Raw genomic sequence first — 14,367 nt, forward strand, 5'->3', positions numbered from 1 at the left:
TACATTCCGCATGTCAATCACATGCATAAGTATACTTTCTCATTACCTCGGTATAGCTCCGTAAAATCGTCATCCATTCATAAGGAACTTCTCAAAGGCCCAGCTCAACCTTTGCTGACTGGGACTCCGGACTGGACCTATGCACTCGTCTAGCTCATGAAGTCATGACTCATTGTCTTGCCTCCTATTGAACTTATACCAGGTTACATATTTGTATGAATCTACCATGCTATCCCTATTTGGACAGGTCAGCTAGTACTCCGAAAGAAACAACGTAGAGAGGAGGGAGGGGGGGAGGCTTTACAGATCGATGTGACATCTACCATCTCTGTGTTATATATAAGACCTAGAAAGGTAGAAATTATTTATTTTGGCAGTGGACCATTGAAGCCTTCATTTCTTAGAAATCAACAGGAACCATTATACTCCCTCCATCTCTAAATAAATCAATTCCTAGACTTGTCTTGAGTCGAACTTTTTTTATATTTTGCCAGATTTATAGAAAAGAGCACAAATGTTTATGACACCAATTGAGTATATATATATATATATATATATATATATATATATATATATATATATATATATATATATATATATATATATATATATATATATATATATATATATATTATGGTGTATCTAATGATAACAATTTGGTTTCATAACTCTTGTGTTCTTTTCTATAAAATCAGGTCAAACTTAAAAAAAAGTTTGGCTTAAGATAACTCTAGGAATTGATTTATTCTGGGACAGAGGTAGTGTGTGCTAGTGCATGACGATACATCTAGACATACAGTATACCACTTCTATGCAAAATGCAAAGTACGCATAAACGAAAATACATTTTTCTCTATTCTATTGAAAACTACCAAGGAAAATTGCTCTACTGATTGCAGATGAAAATAGCCATTAATTTTGCAAATTACATAAAAATGAGTTCAGCCAAAGTTGTCACTGTTCATCGGCTAGTCCTTACATGGTAGAACAAGGAATGATACATATCAGTCCTTCAGAAGAATTGGGTACATTGTTTGTTAAAAGGAAGTTGGCACAGGCATGGAATGCTGATACATTTTATATGAAACACAGTTAGTTAATGTTACACCATGCATGCCAAGTGAATACATATAAATCATTGTTTGCTCCACAAAGAATACAACTTCTGGAATAATCTCAATAATGACCGACTATCCGGAATCTAAGGGTGGTTTACATCCGGAATCTAAGGGTGGTTTACATCAGACAAGCATGCATGGTTAACAGATTTCAAGAACAAAGGAATATGATGACCCAGCTACATCTTATAATAAGTTGCTCACCCTTGTCAATTGGTAACATAATAGTCAGCCACAACTATTTCAGAAATATTGAGGAACCACAATGAAATGGGAATAAAGAACATTATGATGTCATTACAAATGAATGTGCTTCTTACTTTTGACTTCCTTGCAGGTGATGCAGCTGTAGCCTCATGCTTGTTGACACCACTTGCAATAACTGATCAAGAAAAAAAAATAAGGATCATAATTTGCAACACGATAGTAGTAGATGAGGCACCTATATCACTCAATAAGGTAGCAATTCTTACAGAATTGGGTATGGTCACAAGAATGAAAAGAATGGGCACAAGGGCAATGGAAGAAGCAAGCCTTAATAGTTAAAACTGCTTGATCCCGTCAAAAAAATTCATGCCAACTACAATTGGTTAGTACAACAGCCTGTATTTACGCTGGTCAGTGCCATTGCTTTGCAATCTCCTCATCGAGGATTTGGCAAGCCTGCTGCCTAGAACTGTCATCCAGGGTTCTATTGCTCATCAGTAAACTGTGTAGTGCTCGCAGTTCATCACAATTAGCCCGCTGGAAGAGCCCCCTCAGTGCAATAAGCAATGGATCATGAGGTGGCATATTCTGATTGTCTCGATTCTCAGTTGTAACATGGGACCTTGATCGCCAGTACTCTGTACAGACGTGATCTCTGTCCCGAGCCTCAATTGCCTGCCATTAAATTCCAAAAAAATGTCAATTAGAACCATAAAAGAGCATTTCCATCATGTGTAACAGTGTGTTGCATAGAATGTCAAGTGAATGCCAAGCATTAATGCCACACCTGAACTATTGCTGGTGTTAACAACCCGAACATTTCATGACCATCAACTGATCCTGGAGGCTGTAGTGTAGGAAGGTTAGCTCTTCCCATATTGATCTGCCTCCTTATTTCCATATTGAGCCTTTCACGAACCATGTTCCAGCACTTGGTAGGAGAGATGTTTATGAAAATTTCACCAGGACAGTTTTCTACAGTCACCTGTAAATGCAATAAAATATCAAGACACTGAAGAACGGATATGTATAAATATATGGAAGGCACAAAAAACGAAAATTTACCATAAAAAGGGGTCCCTGCTGTCCAGCGTCCAATATTTCAGATATGTAGTATGTCATTTGTACTGGATCTACAACACTGAAGTATTTTACTCTGCTCTTAAACCCTGCATTTGCAAAGGGAAAACACGCTAAAAGAACATAGCAAAATATGGAACAAACTGCAGATGAAATTCAAATCTCTGAATGAAGGTATTCAGATAAGTAGATAACAATAAGGAAACATTCCAATAGCATGATAAAATCCAGAAGTGTTCACCCTGATATCATAAATGCTCAAGATGTCTAGAGGTATATCAATCTGCCAAAACAAACCTTTTGGGAAGATTGCTTGACTTGAGGACCACAACTTCCCAGATAGCACAACACCAATTTCTATAGGTTCAACAGAGCACTTGAATCTATGTACAATGTTAGCTATGCGAGGACCCTTCTGTGCAACTCCATTTCTGCTGTGATTTTCCAGAGCAGGCTGCACTATCATAGCTGAATGGCCCCTAGCTCTAACTTCCACACTGGATAGAGTATCAGATTGTCTTTGATGCCATCTCTCATTTAGTTGCTGATTACCAACGGTTGGATGCCCAAGATGGACACTGCCTGAACCAAAAACACCATATGAATTTTTCACAACTTGAGGATCTATGAGTTGCTTTGGAGCAGTGACACTACACAATGGTTCCTGAGACACATTTTGTGTTCTTGAAGCAGTATTGACAAACTGCTGGCTTGCAGTACGGGCCTGACTGCTATCTTTCTCAGTCATCACTGAGGTATTAGTTTCTGGTGTTAAGAATGTTTGATCTTTGTAAGAATGACATAGAGTTGCATTGAAGTCTGATAATGCCATCAACCTATGAGAATTGTCTAAGTTTTCCAGATCTGGCTTCATGTTAGCTCCATTATCAATCATTGACAGTGGCCTGTTATGATACTCCCTAAGTGTAAGTGAAGATGTACAGTCTCCAGTTTGGCAAGAGGTTTCTCTACTCTCTTTAAATACTGCCAAGACATGCGTACTTCTCACGGATTCACCTGAAGTAATTAAGGGTCTTGTCACAGCATTTGCAGGAAATGATTGACCAGAAGGAACCATCAAGCTTGGTGCTGCAACTTTGTGGCCTCCAATCCCTCCATTATGTTGTCGGCTGGTACCATTGCTGGTCGGACATGATAATTCATTCTTCACACATGGCTCCTTTAGCTGTGAGACATTTTCTGATTTTATCTGATTTGTCAAAGGACACGCATTATTTGCCTCCGAACTTATTTTAAGTAAATTCGTAACTGGACAACCTAAATCCAGTGTCTTATTTTCATTGTTTTTCTGTTCAGAGCTAACAGAAGAAGGAACCAACGATACTGTTGATGCCTGCGACATGTAGGACCGTCTTGGGCCATCAGTTAATCTGCGAACAGTCTTAGAATCTTGGACCTTTTCCCGTTTAACACACGAGCTCAAACTTAATCCAAGATCAGAGACACCCCATCTGTGAATGGCACTTAGCTTTCCCCCTAAAGCATCAGCTAAGATATTCAACTCATTGACATCATAACGAAATAGGAAAAACCTTTTGTTCCAATCACATGAGCAAAGCTGCTTTGCATGTACCAGGCAAGCATATTTCTCTGGGGAGCATGGACATCCAGAAGCTGAAAGATGCAGATCATAGTAGCACAATGCACATTCCCTATCAGTAGAATCAAATTCGGTATCCATTTTCCTAGATTGACATGGAGAGGATATATTTTGTCTTTGTGCCAACTCCATTTCAATTCGTACCTAAGTAGAGTGATTTAAAAAATATTAGATTCCACTGAAATTGAAACAACTGACACTAATTACGTAGTTATATATTGTGGCTGGCATTTACCTTCAGTGACTTGCATATTGTGCTATCAGGTCCACATATGCTTTTCCACCTCAAGTTATCAGCAGAATTTCTCTTGAGAAATAGGACCTCCCATTGAGCTCTTATTGCTTCCCTTGCAGCCCCAAGCAACAGCTTATCATGGGAGATAGTTATTTTCCGAGCTTGTTCACGATAAAGCTCAACAGCATTTTGTCCAACTGGCAACCAATCAATGGGTGCCACATTAACAGCTTCTGCACAATTGAAGCCACAATTAAAACCAGCATGGTATGCCCGTGGGAATGTCAGGACAAACTCTCCCTCATGCTGAACACAACGGTAGACTGGTACTCCTTCAGATTTAAGCAATGATGGTGAAAACTGAGTAACCTGCAGAAGGAATTAGCATTTTCATTTAGGAATATATCTGATTGTAACTTGCATATACGAGGGAAGTAGAGTTTGAAATGCCTAAGAAGTGCAAAAACATAGTCACAGAATAGCCACATAAGTATAATCCATAGTTAACCATTATCTAGGGAAGCTTTATACCTGAAACTATTGTTTGAGAAAAAAATCACCAAGAGAGAAAACTTACTAGGTTGTGAAGCAAATCAGGTTGCTCCTCAAACAACTCAGGAAGATGTTTCCTCATTGCAGCCTCCAAATTCACAGCATCCTTTCCCGGAACTCCATACCACATCTTTGGAGCACCCCAATGCATGTAGTTCAGTGAGTACAAATGATGATCTTCAACATGCTGTCAACAAGCACAATTCAAATCAGTGAAATATCTCAGGATGGATACCATAAGTCCATAATAAAGCTTCCATAATCAATGACATCAATCACAAACTATGAAACTAAAGAGAATATCACAAGCATCTTACCCAGCAGAAAGATGAAAAACACATGCCTACATAAACCCAAGGCACTAAAACACCAGAAATGTCGCCACCTTCAAAAGAAAGAACTGAACCTTGTAGTCTAGGCAAGTTATTTAGATTCCACCCAGATTGTGCATATTTATCCTCATCAGATTTCATTTCAGGACATAACTTTGGAAACCCGCTGCCAAAAGTTCCAGTCTCCAAATCGGCACCATATATTACCTATATGAGAATGGATTTTCTGATCAGTTAAAAAGTAGCATAACTAGTCCTGTATATGTAAACACAGACGCTACCAAGTAAGATATCACATGCAAGTGCTATGACTATTTAGAGCTACATGCATGTCAGAAATCATATACAGCAGTAAGAGCTTAACTGCAAACTAAACAAGAAATTCTCTAACACGGCCATTATTGGAAAATGTCAAAAATCCAGGACTGACACAATTGCATTAAGCTTAAATTGCAATGGGAATAGATACTACTCTTTGCTAAGTTTTTTTATACCTCTATCTCTTCTGTTGGCCTTTCAACTATGCGCCAATACTCGCCTTCGATATCTTCCACTGACGGTGGTGAATCTCTGCATTTATCTTTCATAAAATACTGATCACTGAAGTCATCTGCATACTTTTGAAACATCTGTAGTGTGAACTCTGGTCCTGGTTCAAATCCAAATCTCTCTTGGTTTTGCTGCATTCCAATTTGATTGTGATTGATTTCTTCAGTCTCTGAAATCTTTCTACGCTTCTTCATCATTCCACCTCTTCTGCTCTTCTTGGACGATTTACGATTTTGGAGCTTGTCAACCTTCTGTACCCGAGTAGAAAATTTTGAGCATTCCCAAATGTTTTTCTCTTTAAGAAGGCATGGAGGCTTCCATGAAGCTGGTGGAACAATACGGCATAACCCATATGGTTCTGCTGTTGGGCGGATACTCTCAATGTATTTTAAGGTGTCCTGGAATTCCTGATCCATAAGAAGATATCGTAAGATTAGTGTATGCAAAAACAAATTCAGTGCAGTGAAAGTACTGATACAATACAATGTGGCAACAAACCTCCTCGGTAGGATAGTAAACAGGAGCCTCATCAAGAACAGGCCTACGTGCACCAGATGGATTCCATCTTGCAATAACCTGAATGATGTGATGTGATATAAGCAACACAACAACACCTTTGTGGACACTATCCATCAATTTTCAGAATTACACAAACCTTTTGACAATCGGCACATTCTGGACATCCTCGAAGTACTCCTTTAGGGAATTGTTGTCTATGTTTCACTGAACTTACACCCTATCCATAGAGTTGAGCAATATTGTGCGAGGCATTAACATCATGATAAAATTCAGGTAACTGGTGAAGAAATAAGGATGGAATAGTAAATTAAGTGAAACCTTGTCTGCTACTTCAGCATCAGAATCTTCATATGCAATCTGATCAAAGCGACTATAATCTATTGGAGGTCTATTGCGCAGTGATTTCCTACAGGTATTGCTCCCAGAAATACTGCAACCTGCGTCACTCTTGCGATCCACTGAACTGGATAGATATTCCAAAATTTCCACATCGTCGTCGATGCTCTGTAATGCTAAAACAGAACTAGAATGAGCATCAGCAGGTTTAACATCGTTTCCCCATGATGCCGGGGCAGCAAAAGGTCCAAATCCAGGTGGAATCGAGGGTTCGGGGTCCTCAATGACTGTGGCTGCAATGCCTTCTGTTCCCATCATTGCTAAAAACAAATGAAAGAGACTTTGATCAGCACAGCACGAAATGCATTATATCTAAGCTGAATAGAACTGACCATACAAAAATGCGCTACAACTACATATACTGATTCTTCAAGCAACTTGCTGCAATAAATACCATAAGATTAAAAGAACAAGCCCACACAGCAACAAAAGAGCACAGTCATGATCAAGCAACCTAGTTCAACATCATGAAAACAGATCTGAAACAAAAGGTGGAAAGGAACTAAGAGCAGCATCTTGACACAGTTGCAGACCACTTAGTTCCCATCTCAAAATGTTTTGTTATATTGCACTACATGTCTTATAATCTATACTACTCACTCAAAAGTATATGCTTAACAGCATAACTATAGTATAATAACTAGATCCACCAGTATCATAAGTTCCAGATCATCTCCACAGCAAATCCAGAAGAGCACCAATCAAGCATCATTCCTCAAGGATGTAACACAACCAATCAATATTGACTCCACACCAACATACTAACTTCTAGATCATCTACAGGCAAATCCAGGAAACCACCACCCAAGCATCACCACAAGGGATCAGAATGCAAGTAATCAGATCGCTCAGAGAAGAAGCAATCAAGCAGCAGGCAGCTGCCTCCCGGATGATCCAGCAGTGGATCTAGGGTTCGTTGGCCGTACTACGCGGTGCTGGTGATGCCTAGTGACGATCGAGCCGTTCGGAGGAGGGGACGGCCGCGGGGCGGTGGAGGAGGTACCTGAGAGAGCATGGAGGCGCAAGGCGGCGGGGGAAGCAACCGGTGACGACGGATGAGGACGAGGCTCGAGGGAGTCAGCTGTGTCGGGGACTCCGGGTTAGGTCGCGAGTATGCAGTGTGTTCGTTTGGGCTGTGGCTGGTTTACGATTGGAACAGTATTTTTTCTCTCACACAAATCAGTCAGTGGTACTTTTTCACAAACTACCAACGATACAAATCAGTCAACCGAACAGGCGGATGGATGGGTACAAATAACCCGCATGCCCATGGATAAAAACCGTGAGGATACGGGTACTATTTTGGTGTGGGTTTGATTTTGTGCCCGTGGCTAAAAAATTTGTAGGTATAAAAATACCTTATGTCTGAGATCAATTCTAGGGTATCTGAAGAGGAGAAGTAAATAACCATCAACGTTGATTCCTCCGAGGGTTGGCTCCACCTCTTCCGACCCCCGAGGATGGGCTCCGCCTCGTTCGATGTCTGAGGACGGGCTCCGTCTCGCCCGATGTCTGAGGGCTGGCTCTGCCTCGCCCGATCCCCCGAGGGCGGGCTCCGCCTCGTCCAACGTCTGTGGGCAGACTCTGCCTCGTCCGATTTCTGAGGGCTGACTCCGCCTCACCCGACGTCCGAGGGCTAACTCTACCTCGCCCGACCCCCGAAGGCAGGCTCCGCCTCACCCGACGTTTTAGGGCTAAATGTGCCTCGCCCGACGTCTGAGGGCTGGCTCCGCCTCGCCTGACATCTGAGGGCAAGCTCCGCCTCGCCCGATGTCTGAGGGTTGGCTCCACCTCGCTCGACGTCTGCAGGCTGGATCCGCCTTGCCCGACACTAAGGGCTGGCTCTACCTCGTCTGACGTCTGAGGGCTAGCTCCACCTTGCCCGATCCCTCAGGCACGGCTCGTGACGGAAGCTCACGTCGCCGCCAACCACTATGGGCCAGAAAAGTACAATCCAAGGTCAAACTTCTGGCGTCGTGCAGGGAGCAGTCATGTCTCAACACGACCCGTCCCCGCGACGTGTCATTCTAGGGGACTCACATCGCCCACAGTGACGGACGCGTGGTCACTATGCTGCCTACTCCATGGTCACTGATCAGCACGCAGGGTCACCGACCTTGACGCGATTACCGAGGCGCTCGAGGAGCTACGGCTGCGTGCATCGGAGGCCCGCGCCCCTGGGAGCGGCCAGCTTCTCGACTATGACTGTGGGAGGTTGGAGCGTCAGCTCGGAGTCTTCTTGGGAACCCAACCATCCAGGGAGGGCCTACGTCACCTCACCTTCTCGTTCGCCAATGTCTGGTGCAGCTTATGGGGGAGAGCCACTCTCCCCGAAATACCTCACCCGGAGCGCTCCGACAGTGCTCCCGTTCGGTCTCCGCAACGCTGCAGAGCCCGTTGGTCACCTTGTGGCGCAGCGCATGATTCCATTCATCACGAACGATGAGTTCGTGGGGGTGATCGAACATGTCGTAGAGTCTTTCCATGACCTCCTCGTAGAGGAGCCGGAGTCGCCCTCTAGCTCTGACTCCAGCTAGGAGAGCCATCACCCCTCTCGTGAATGTTTCTTGACAGGTACCCCCAAGGGACATGTCAAAAGCATCCACGAGGAGGAGGCTACCCTGACGAACGACACCGATGATGAGGTCAAGGGGGATGTAGGAGCTCCACCCCGCCTGCAGGTGGAGCGGCTGAAGGCCCAGCATCTAGAGCTTGAGGAAGCGCGACTCTAGCTCGAGCAAGAATGCGCGGAGCTCAATCGTGAGATCAAGCGCCACGGAGACGAGGGGCACGCACGCGCCATGGCCCATGACGTGAACCGGAGGATCATCGAGGATGATCAAGCGCTCCTGCACTTCGCTCGGGTAAGCCAGAATATCGCTGCTACAGTAGCCTTGCTCAAGGGGCTTCCGGGGCCTGTGAAAGCTCTAGTTTGGTTTTGGTGAATTGATGAAACCCTAAGTGCTAACCTAGTTTATCAAGTGATTATGAAATAGGTAGCACATTCCAAGTGGTGAAGCAAATGAAGATCATAACATGATGATAGTGATGCCATGGTGATGATTAAGTGCTTGGACTTGAAAAGAAGAAAGAGAAAAATAAAAGGCTCAAGGCAAAGGTACAAATGGTAGGAGCTATTTTGTTTTGGTGATCAAGACACTTAGAGAGTGTGATCATATTTAGGTTTGATAGCCATACTATTAAGAAGGGTGAAACTCATATCGAAATGTGGTTACCAAAGTGCCACTAGATGCTCTAACTCATTGCACATGTATTTAGAATCTAGTGGAGTGCTAACACCCTTAAAAATGTTTGTGAAAGTATACTAACACATGTGCACAAGGTGATACACTTGGTGGTTGGCACATTTGAGCAAGGATAAGGAACTTCACCGGCGGAGTGTCCGCCCATAGAGTACGGACAGTCCGATGGTGCCATCGGCACCATAGACAGAAAAGACGAAGGTCACTGTAAGTGACCGGACGCTAGTCTCGGTTGGACCAGCGCATCCGATCAGTGGCAGCAGAGGGCATGCATTTCGATCTCATGACCGGATGCTGGGTCGCTCAGCGACCGGACACTGGAAGGCTACATCCGGTCATGCTGACGTGGCAGCATAGAGGAAGACACCGTGTGACCGGACGCTGGCTGTGTCTAGTCAAGCATGACTAGACACGTCCGGTCGAGAAAATCGTTTCTGGAAGCTTACTGGAAACGACCGGACGCTAGGGGTTCAGCATTTGGTCACTGTTAGCTGTTGCGTCCGGTGGTCTTCTGACCATTGCGATCGGGCGCACAGCATTTGAAGAGAGGGACACGTGGCATGCATCACGTGACCAGACGCTGAGGTCCAGTATCCGATCGATCTGACTGGTGCGTCCGGTCGGCCCATGTTTAGCCCGTGTTCAGCCCAGTGAAGGGGTACAATGGCTCTATTTCATGGAGGCTTCTATTAAGGGGTACAATGTGGCCGAATATGAGGCGCTCATCAATGGTCTGTGCATCATTGTCGAGTTGGGCATCTGACACCTCGACGTCTGGGATGACTCCCAGCTGGTCATCGACCAAGTCATGAAAGAGTCAAGCTACCATGACAACAAGATGGCTGCATACTACCGAGAAGTCCACCAGCTGGAGGACAAGTTCGATGGCCTCAAGCTCAGCCACATTCCAAGGTGTCTCAACGAGGCGACCGATGCGCTGGCAAAAGTAGCGTCTGGTCAAGAGCCAGTGCTAGCGGGCATCTTCACCAATGATTAGCACAAGCCCTCGGTTCGCTATGAGGAATTGGAACGAGCCGATGACGATCAGCCCGCCCTAGGCTTAGGGGCTGACCAACCGTTGGCTCCATCTGGCCCTAAAGTCATGGAGCTTGAAGAGGACCCAGCAACAGAGCTCGACACTCTAGTCGAATGGAGGACACTCTACCTCAACTACCTCCTCCGTGAGGCGCTGCCGACGGGCAAGACAGAAGCTCAGTGGCTCACACGTCACGCCAAGTCCTTTGTCCTCGTTGAGGGCAAACTCTACAAGCGAAGCTACACCGGGATCATGTAGCGTTGTATCCCCACCAAATAGGGGAAGCGGTTGCTGAGCGATATCCACGGTAGGGTTTATGGTCATCATGCCATGCCCAGAACCCTGGTCGGAAATGCATTTCGATAGAGCTTCTACTGGCCAACTGCGGTGGCCAATGCTGAATATATCATGTGCACCTGCGAAGGGTGTCAGTACTACGCTTGGTAGACCCACCTACTGGTCCAAGCACTCCAGACGATCCCCATCACGTGGTCATTCATGGTCTAGGGGCTCGTTATGGTCAGACATCTCAAAAGAGCGCCTGGGGGCTACACCCATTTGCTTGTCACCGTAGACAAGTTCACAAAGTGGATAGAGGCTCGGTCGATCCCCGCGATCAAGTCCGAGCAGGCTGTGCTGTTCTTCTTCTACATCGTCCATCGCTGTAGAGTCCTGAACTCCATCATCTGGACAACGGCACGCAGTTCACCGAAAACAAGTTCCTCTAGTTCTACAATGAATACCACATCCGGGTCAATTGGGCCGCTGTGGTGCACCCCCGCACAAACGGGTAGGTCGAGCGCGCAAATGGCATGGTCCTACAGGGCCTCAAGCCTAGGATCTTCAACCGGTTGAACAAGTTTGGCGCACGGTGGGTCGCCAAGCTTCTTGTGGTGCTCTAGAGCCTAAGGATGACCCCCCAGCCAGACCACCAGCTACATGCCATTCTTCATGGTCTATGGCTCTGAGGCTATCTTCCCGATCGACCTCGACTATGGAGCACCAAGGGTTAGGGCGTACGACGAACAGGGGGATGAGGCATCCCTCGAGGATGCCATGGACCAACTAGATGAAGCACGTGACGTTGCCCTCCTCCGCTCGGCCAAATACCAGCAGGCATTGCGATGGTACCACAACCGATGAGTGTGGGGTCGGGCCTTCGATGTCGGAGACCTGGTTCTCTGCCTTGTCTAGAGCAATAAGGACTGCCACAAGCTCTCCCCTCCTTGGGAGGGACTATACGTCATCACGGAAGTACTCCGGCCAAGCACCTACAAGCCAAGACCGTCGATGGTGAAGTCTTCACCAATGCGTGGAACATCGAGCAGCTATGTCGCTTTTACCCTTAATAAATACACACTTTCTCTTATCAATTTCATTATCAAACTCCCTGATCTTTTGTGACACTCGACCCCAGCAACGACGTGGGGTCAAGCCTCACTCGGGGGCTAATAAGAGCATATCTATCTGTTAGACAGTCTGTACGTCTGACCCCTTCTCAAGTTAAGACCTAGGAGCTAGTGTCGCGGGAACAGGCTCTGAGTATAACTGGTCGGACTACGAGAGACCTATGCCCTAATGGCTATGATGCCTTTGCTCACCAGCGTGATCAGAATTGGCTCACCCACACTCCGAGCTTCTATGACCTTAACAACGTAAAAGGGTCAAAATGCACTAACATATTTATACAAAAAGGGAAAAGGGCTAAAAAGTTGTTTGCTATAAATTTAGGAGCCTATCCATTTTGCACAAGTTCACCGCCTGGCTTAACTGCTTAACTAAATTTTTGCGCGGGATATTCTCATCCTCTATCTCCGTAGGAAAGTCTTGTCATAGCAGGTAACACAAGTCGATCGGATGGTTTGACCACTGCCGAGAAACGAGTAGGGAGCAGCAGGATGCCCCACATGGGTTATGCCAACCTTGCCACAAACAATGGACCCGGATCCCGCTCATATCCGATAAGAGCTTCTCAAACCCATCACTCTTACCATCAAGGTAAAACCTATGCCTAGGTCAATCGAACGGCTCAAAGCCGCTGCCGAGAGATGGGTCACCCTTAGTTTATGCATTAATTTCGCTACCGAGCCTTCGACCCCATCAACGGTAGGGGATCGGACATCGCTCGGGGGCCGGTGAGAGTGTCTATTCGGTAAATATTCTCTATGCCCAACCCCTCCTTATGTTAAAAAACTAGAGGCATGGTGTTTGGGCACAACCTCTGAGTAAACGTAGTAGGACCACTAGGACCCTATGCTCCAGCGGCTACGACATCTTCGCTCACCAGCATGATCAGAATCTGTCCCTGCTCCTCGAGCTTTAGCCCCCACCTTATCGGGAAGGGTTCGGAGGGGCCTACGTGCGAAATCTCCAGCGAGGAGAGGCCGATAGGTCACCCAGGTCGATTGGACGGCTCGGGCCACTATCGAGAGATGGGTACAGAAAAATGGGATGCCTCATGCAGGTTACACCGGCTCTATAATGAACATCGGGCCCAGACCCCACACGGACATATCCGGTAAGAGCTCCCCGAACCCGTCACACGAGCCATCAAGGTAACTTTACCGATTCCCACCTTTCTTTTTCCATCGCACGATCATTTATTCATCCATTCTCATGCATTCATTCATTCATCCATTCATCCCATTGTCGGCACAAAATTTCGTCCTATGCCGAGGGCACACGAGCAAGCCGGAAGGGTCTGCTCGATGGAGCTATAGATCCGCCTAGCTTCAACGTAGGGATGGTCGATCCTACGTACTCCTCCTAAGACGTGCTAGTCAATTTGACCCTACAATTGACAAGGAGAGAAAGCTAATCAGTAATTTAAGGCGAAACATGCCGGTGTTGCTAGACAGTCCCGAATATGCGGCTCTAAGAGCCAATGTGGAAGGAGATCGACTAAATAGCCGATTCTAGCATACTCATAAGATTAAATCAGTTAAAGCTCAAGGGGTTGTGTAAGAAAAATTGGTTATCATTCAAGATGAATATCGTTATTTAGACAAATACTAGTCAATGGCAAGAAGATAGAAGATGTCAACAATAATCAGTTTATGCTAAGCCAATGACTGCAAGTAATCGAATCCCATTTATATAAAAGAAGCAGCTCATCATCATTTAACCATTTAATAGAGATAAATCTAATGAACATGTTAGATCTTATCTATCATTATGACCAGTGGGGCATGAGGCAGAATCATGCAGGCCGTAAAAACAATGATAAATTCGATGACCCTAACTTATTACTAATATCAGTGGGGCATGAGGCAGAATTATGCAGGCCGTAATACAATAATAAGATCATGGGGCTAACACATCTTTCAACCTATCTTTACTTCAATGGTCTCGTGACGCGAACCGCATATGTGAAAGCACTCGATATCGGCTAAAACAGCCAATTAAGGCATAGCGTACAGTTAAAATCATGCCCTATCAGGATTAGATCTACCAAATAAT

General features: G+C 45.3%; 1 protein-coding gene across 1 annotated transcript; it reads right to left on the reverse strand.

Moving 5' to 3' along the window:
* Positions 1–669: 669 nt before the first annotated feature.
* On the reverse strand, positions 670–7,726 carry LOC136520221 (lysine-specific demethylase JMJ703-like). The gene is made up of 13 exons (XM_066513667.1): positions 7,613–7,726; positions 6,532–6,869; positions 6,350–6,430; positions 6,193–6,270; positions 5,640–6,101; positions 5,131–5,352; positions 4,839–5,000; positions 4,262–4,630; positions 2,703–4,170; positions 2,391–2,494; positions 2,113–2,310; positions 1,592–2,000; positions 670–1,500 (listed from the first exon to the last, which is right to left on the reverse strand). The coding sequence occupies exons 2-12, from the start codon at positions 6,865–6,867 to the stop codon at positions 1,737–1,739; spliced, it is 3,744 nt and encodes a 1,247-aa protein (XP_066369764.1). The 5' UTR covers positions 6,868–6,869; positions 7,613–7,726; the 3' UTR covers positions 670–1,500; positions 1,592–1,736.
* Between the last annotated feature and the right edge of the window lie 6,641 nt (positions 7,727–14,367).

Source organism: Miscanthus floridulus, chromosome 18, assembly GCF_019320115.1.
Source record: "Miscanthus floridulus cultivar M001 chromosome 18, ASM1932011v1, whole genome shotgun sequence".
Classification (NCBI taxonomy): Eukaryota; Viridiplantae; Streptophyta; class Magnoliopsida; order Poales; family Poaceae; genus Miscanthus; species Miscanthus floridulus.

What these genes read in the sequence shown, in the direction of transcription:
- LOC136520221 (XM_066513667.1), bottom strand. Translation starts at nt 6,867, where the DNA reads ATGATGGGAACAGAAGGCATTGCAGCCACAGTCATTGAGGACCCCGAA. An exon ending in ATGCTGAAGTAGCAGACAAG is followed by an intron (nt 6,431 to 6,531) that starts GTTTCACTTAAT and finishes CTCTATGGATAG; the next exon opens with GGTGTAAGTTCAGTGAAACA. An exon ending in CTGATTTGCTTCACAACCTA is followed by an intron (nt 4,631 to 4,838) that starts GTAAGTTTTCTC and finishes TTCCTTCTGCAG; the next exon opens with GTTACTCAGTTTTCACCATC.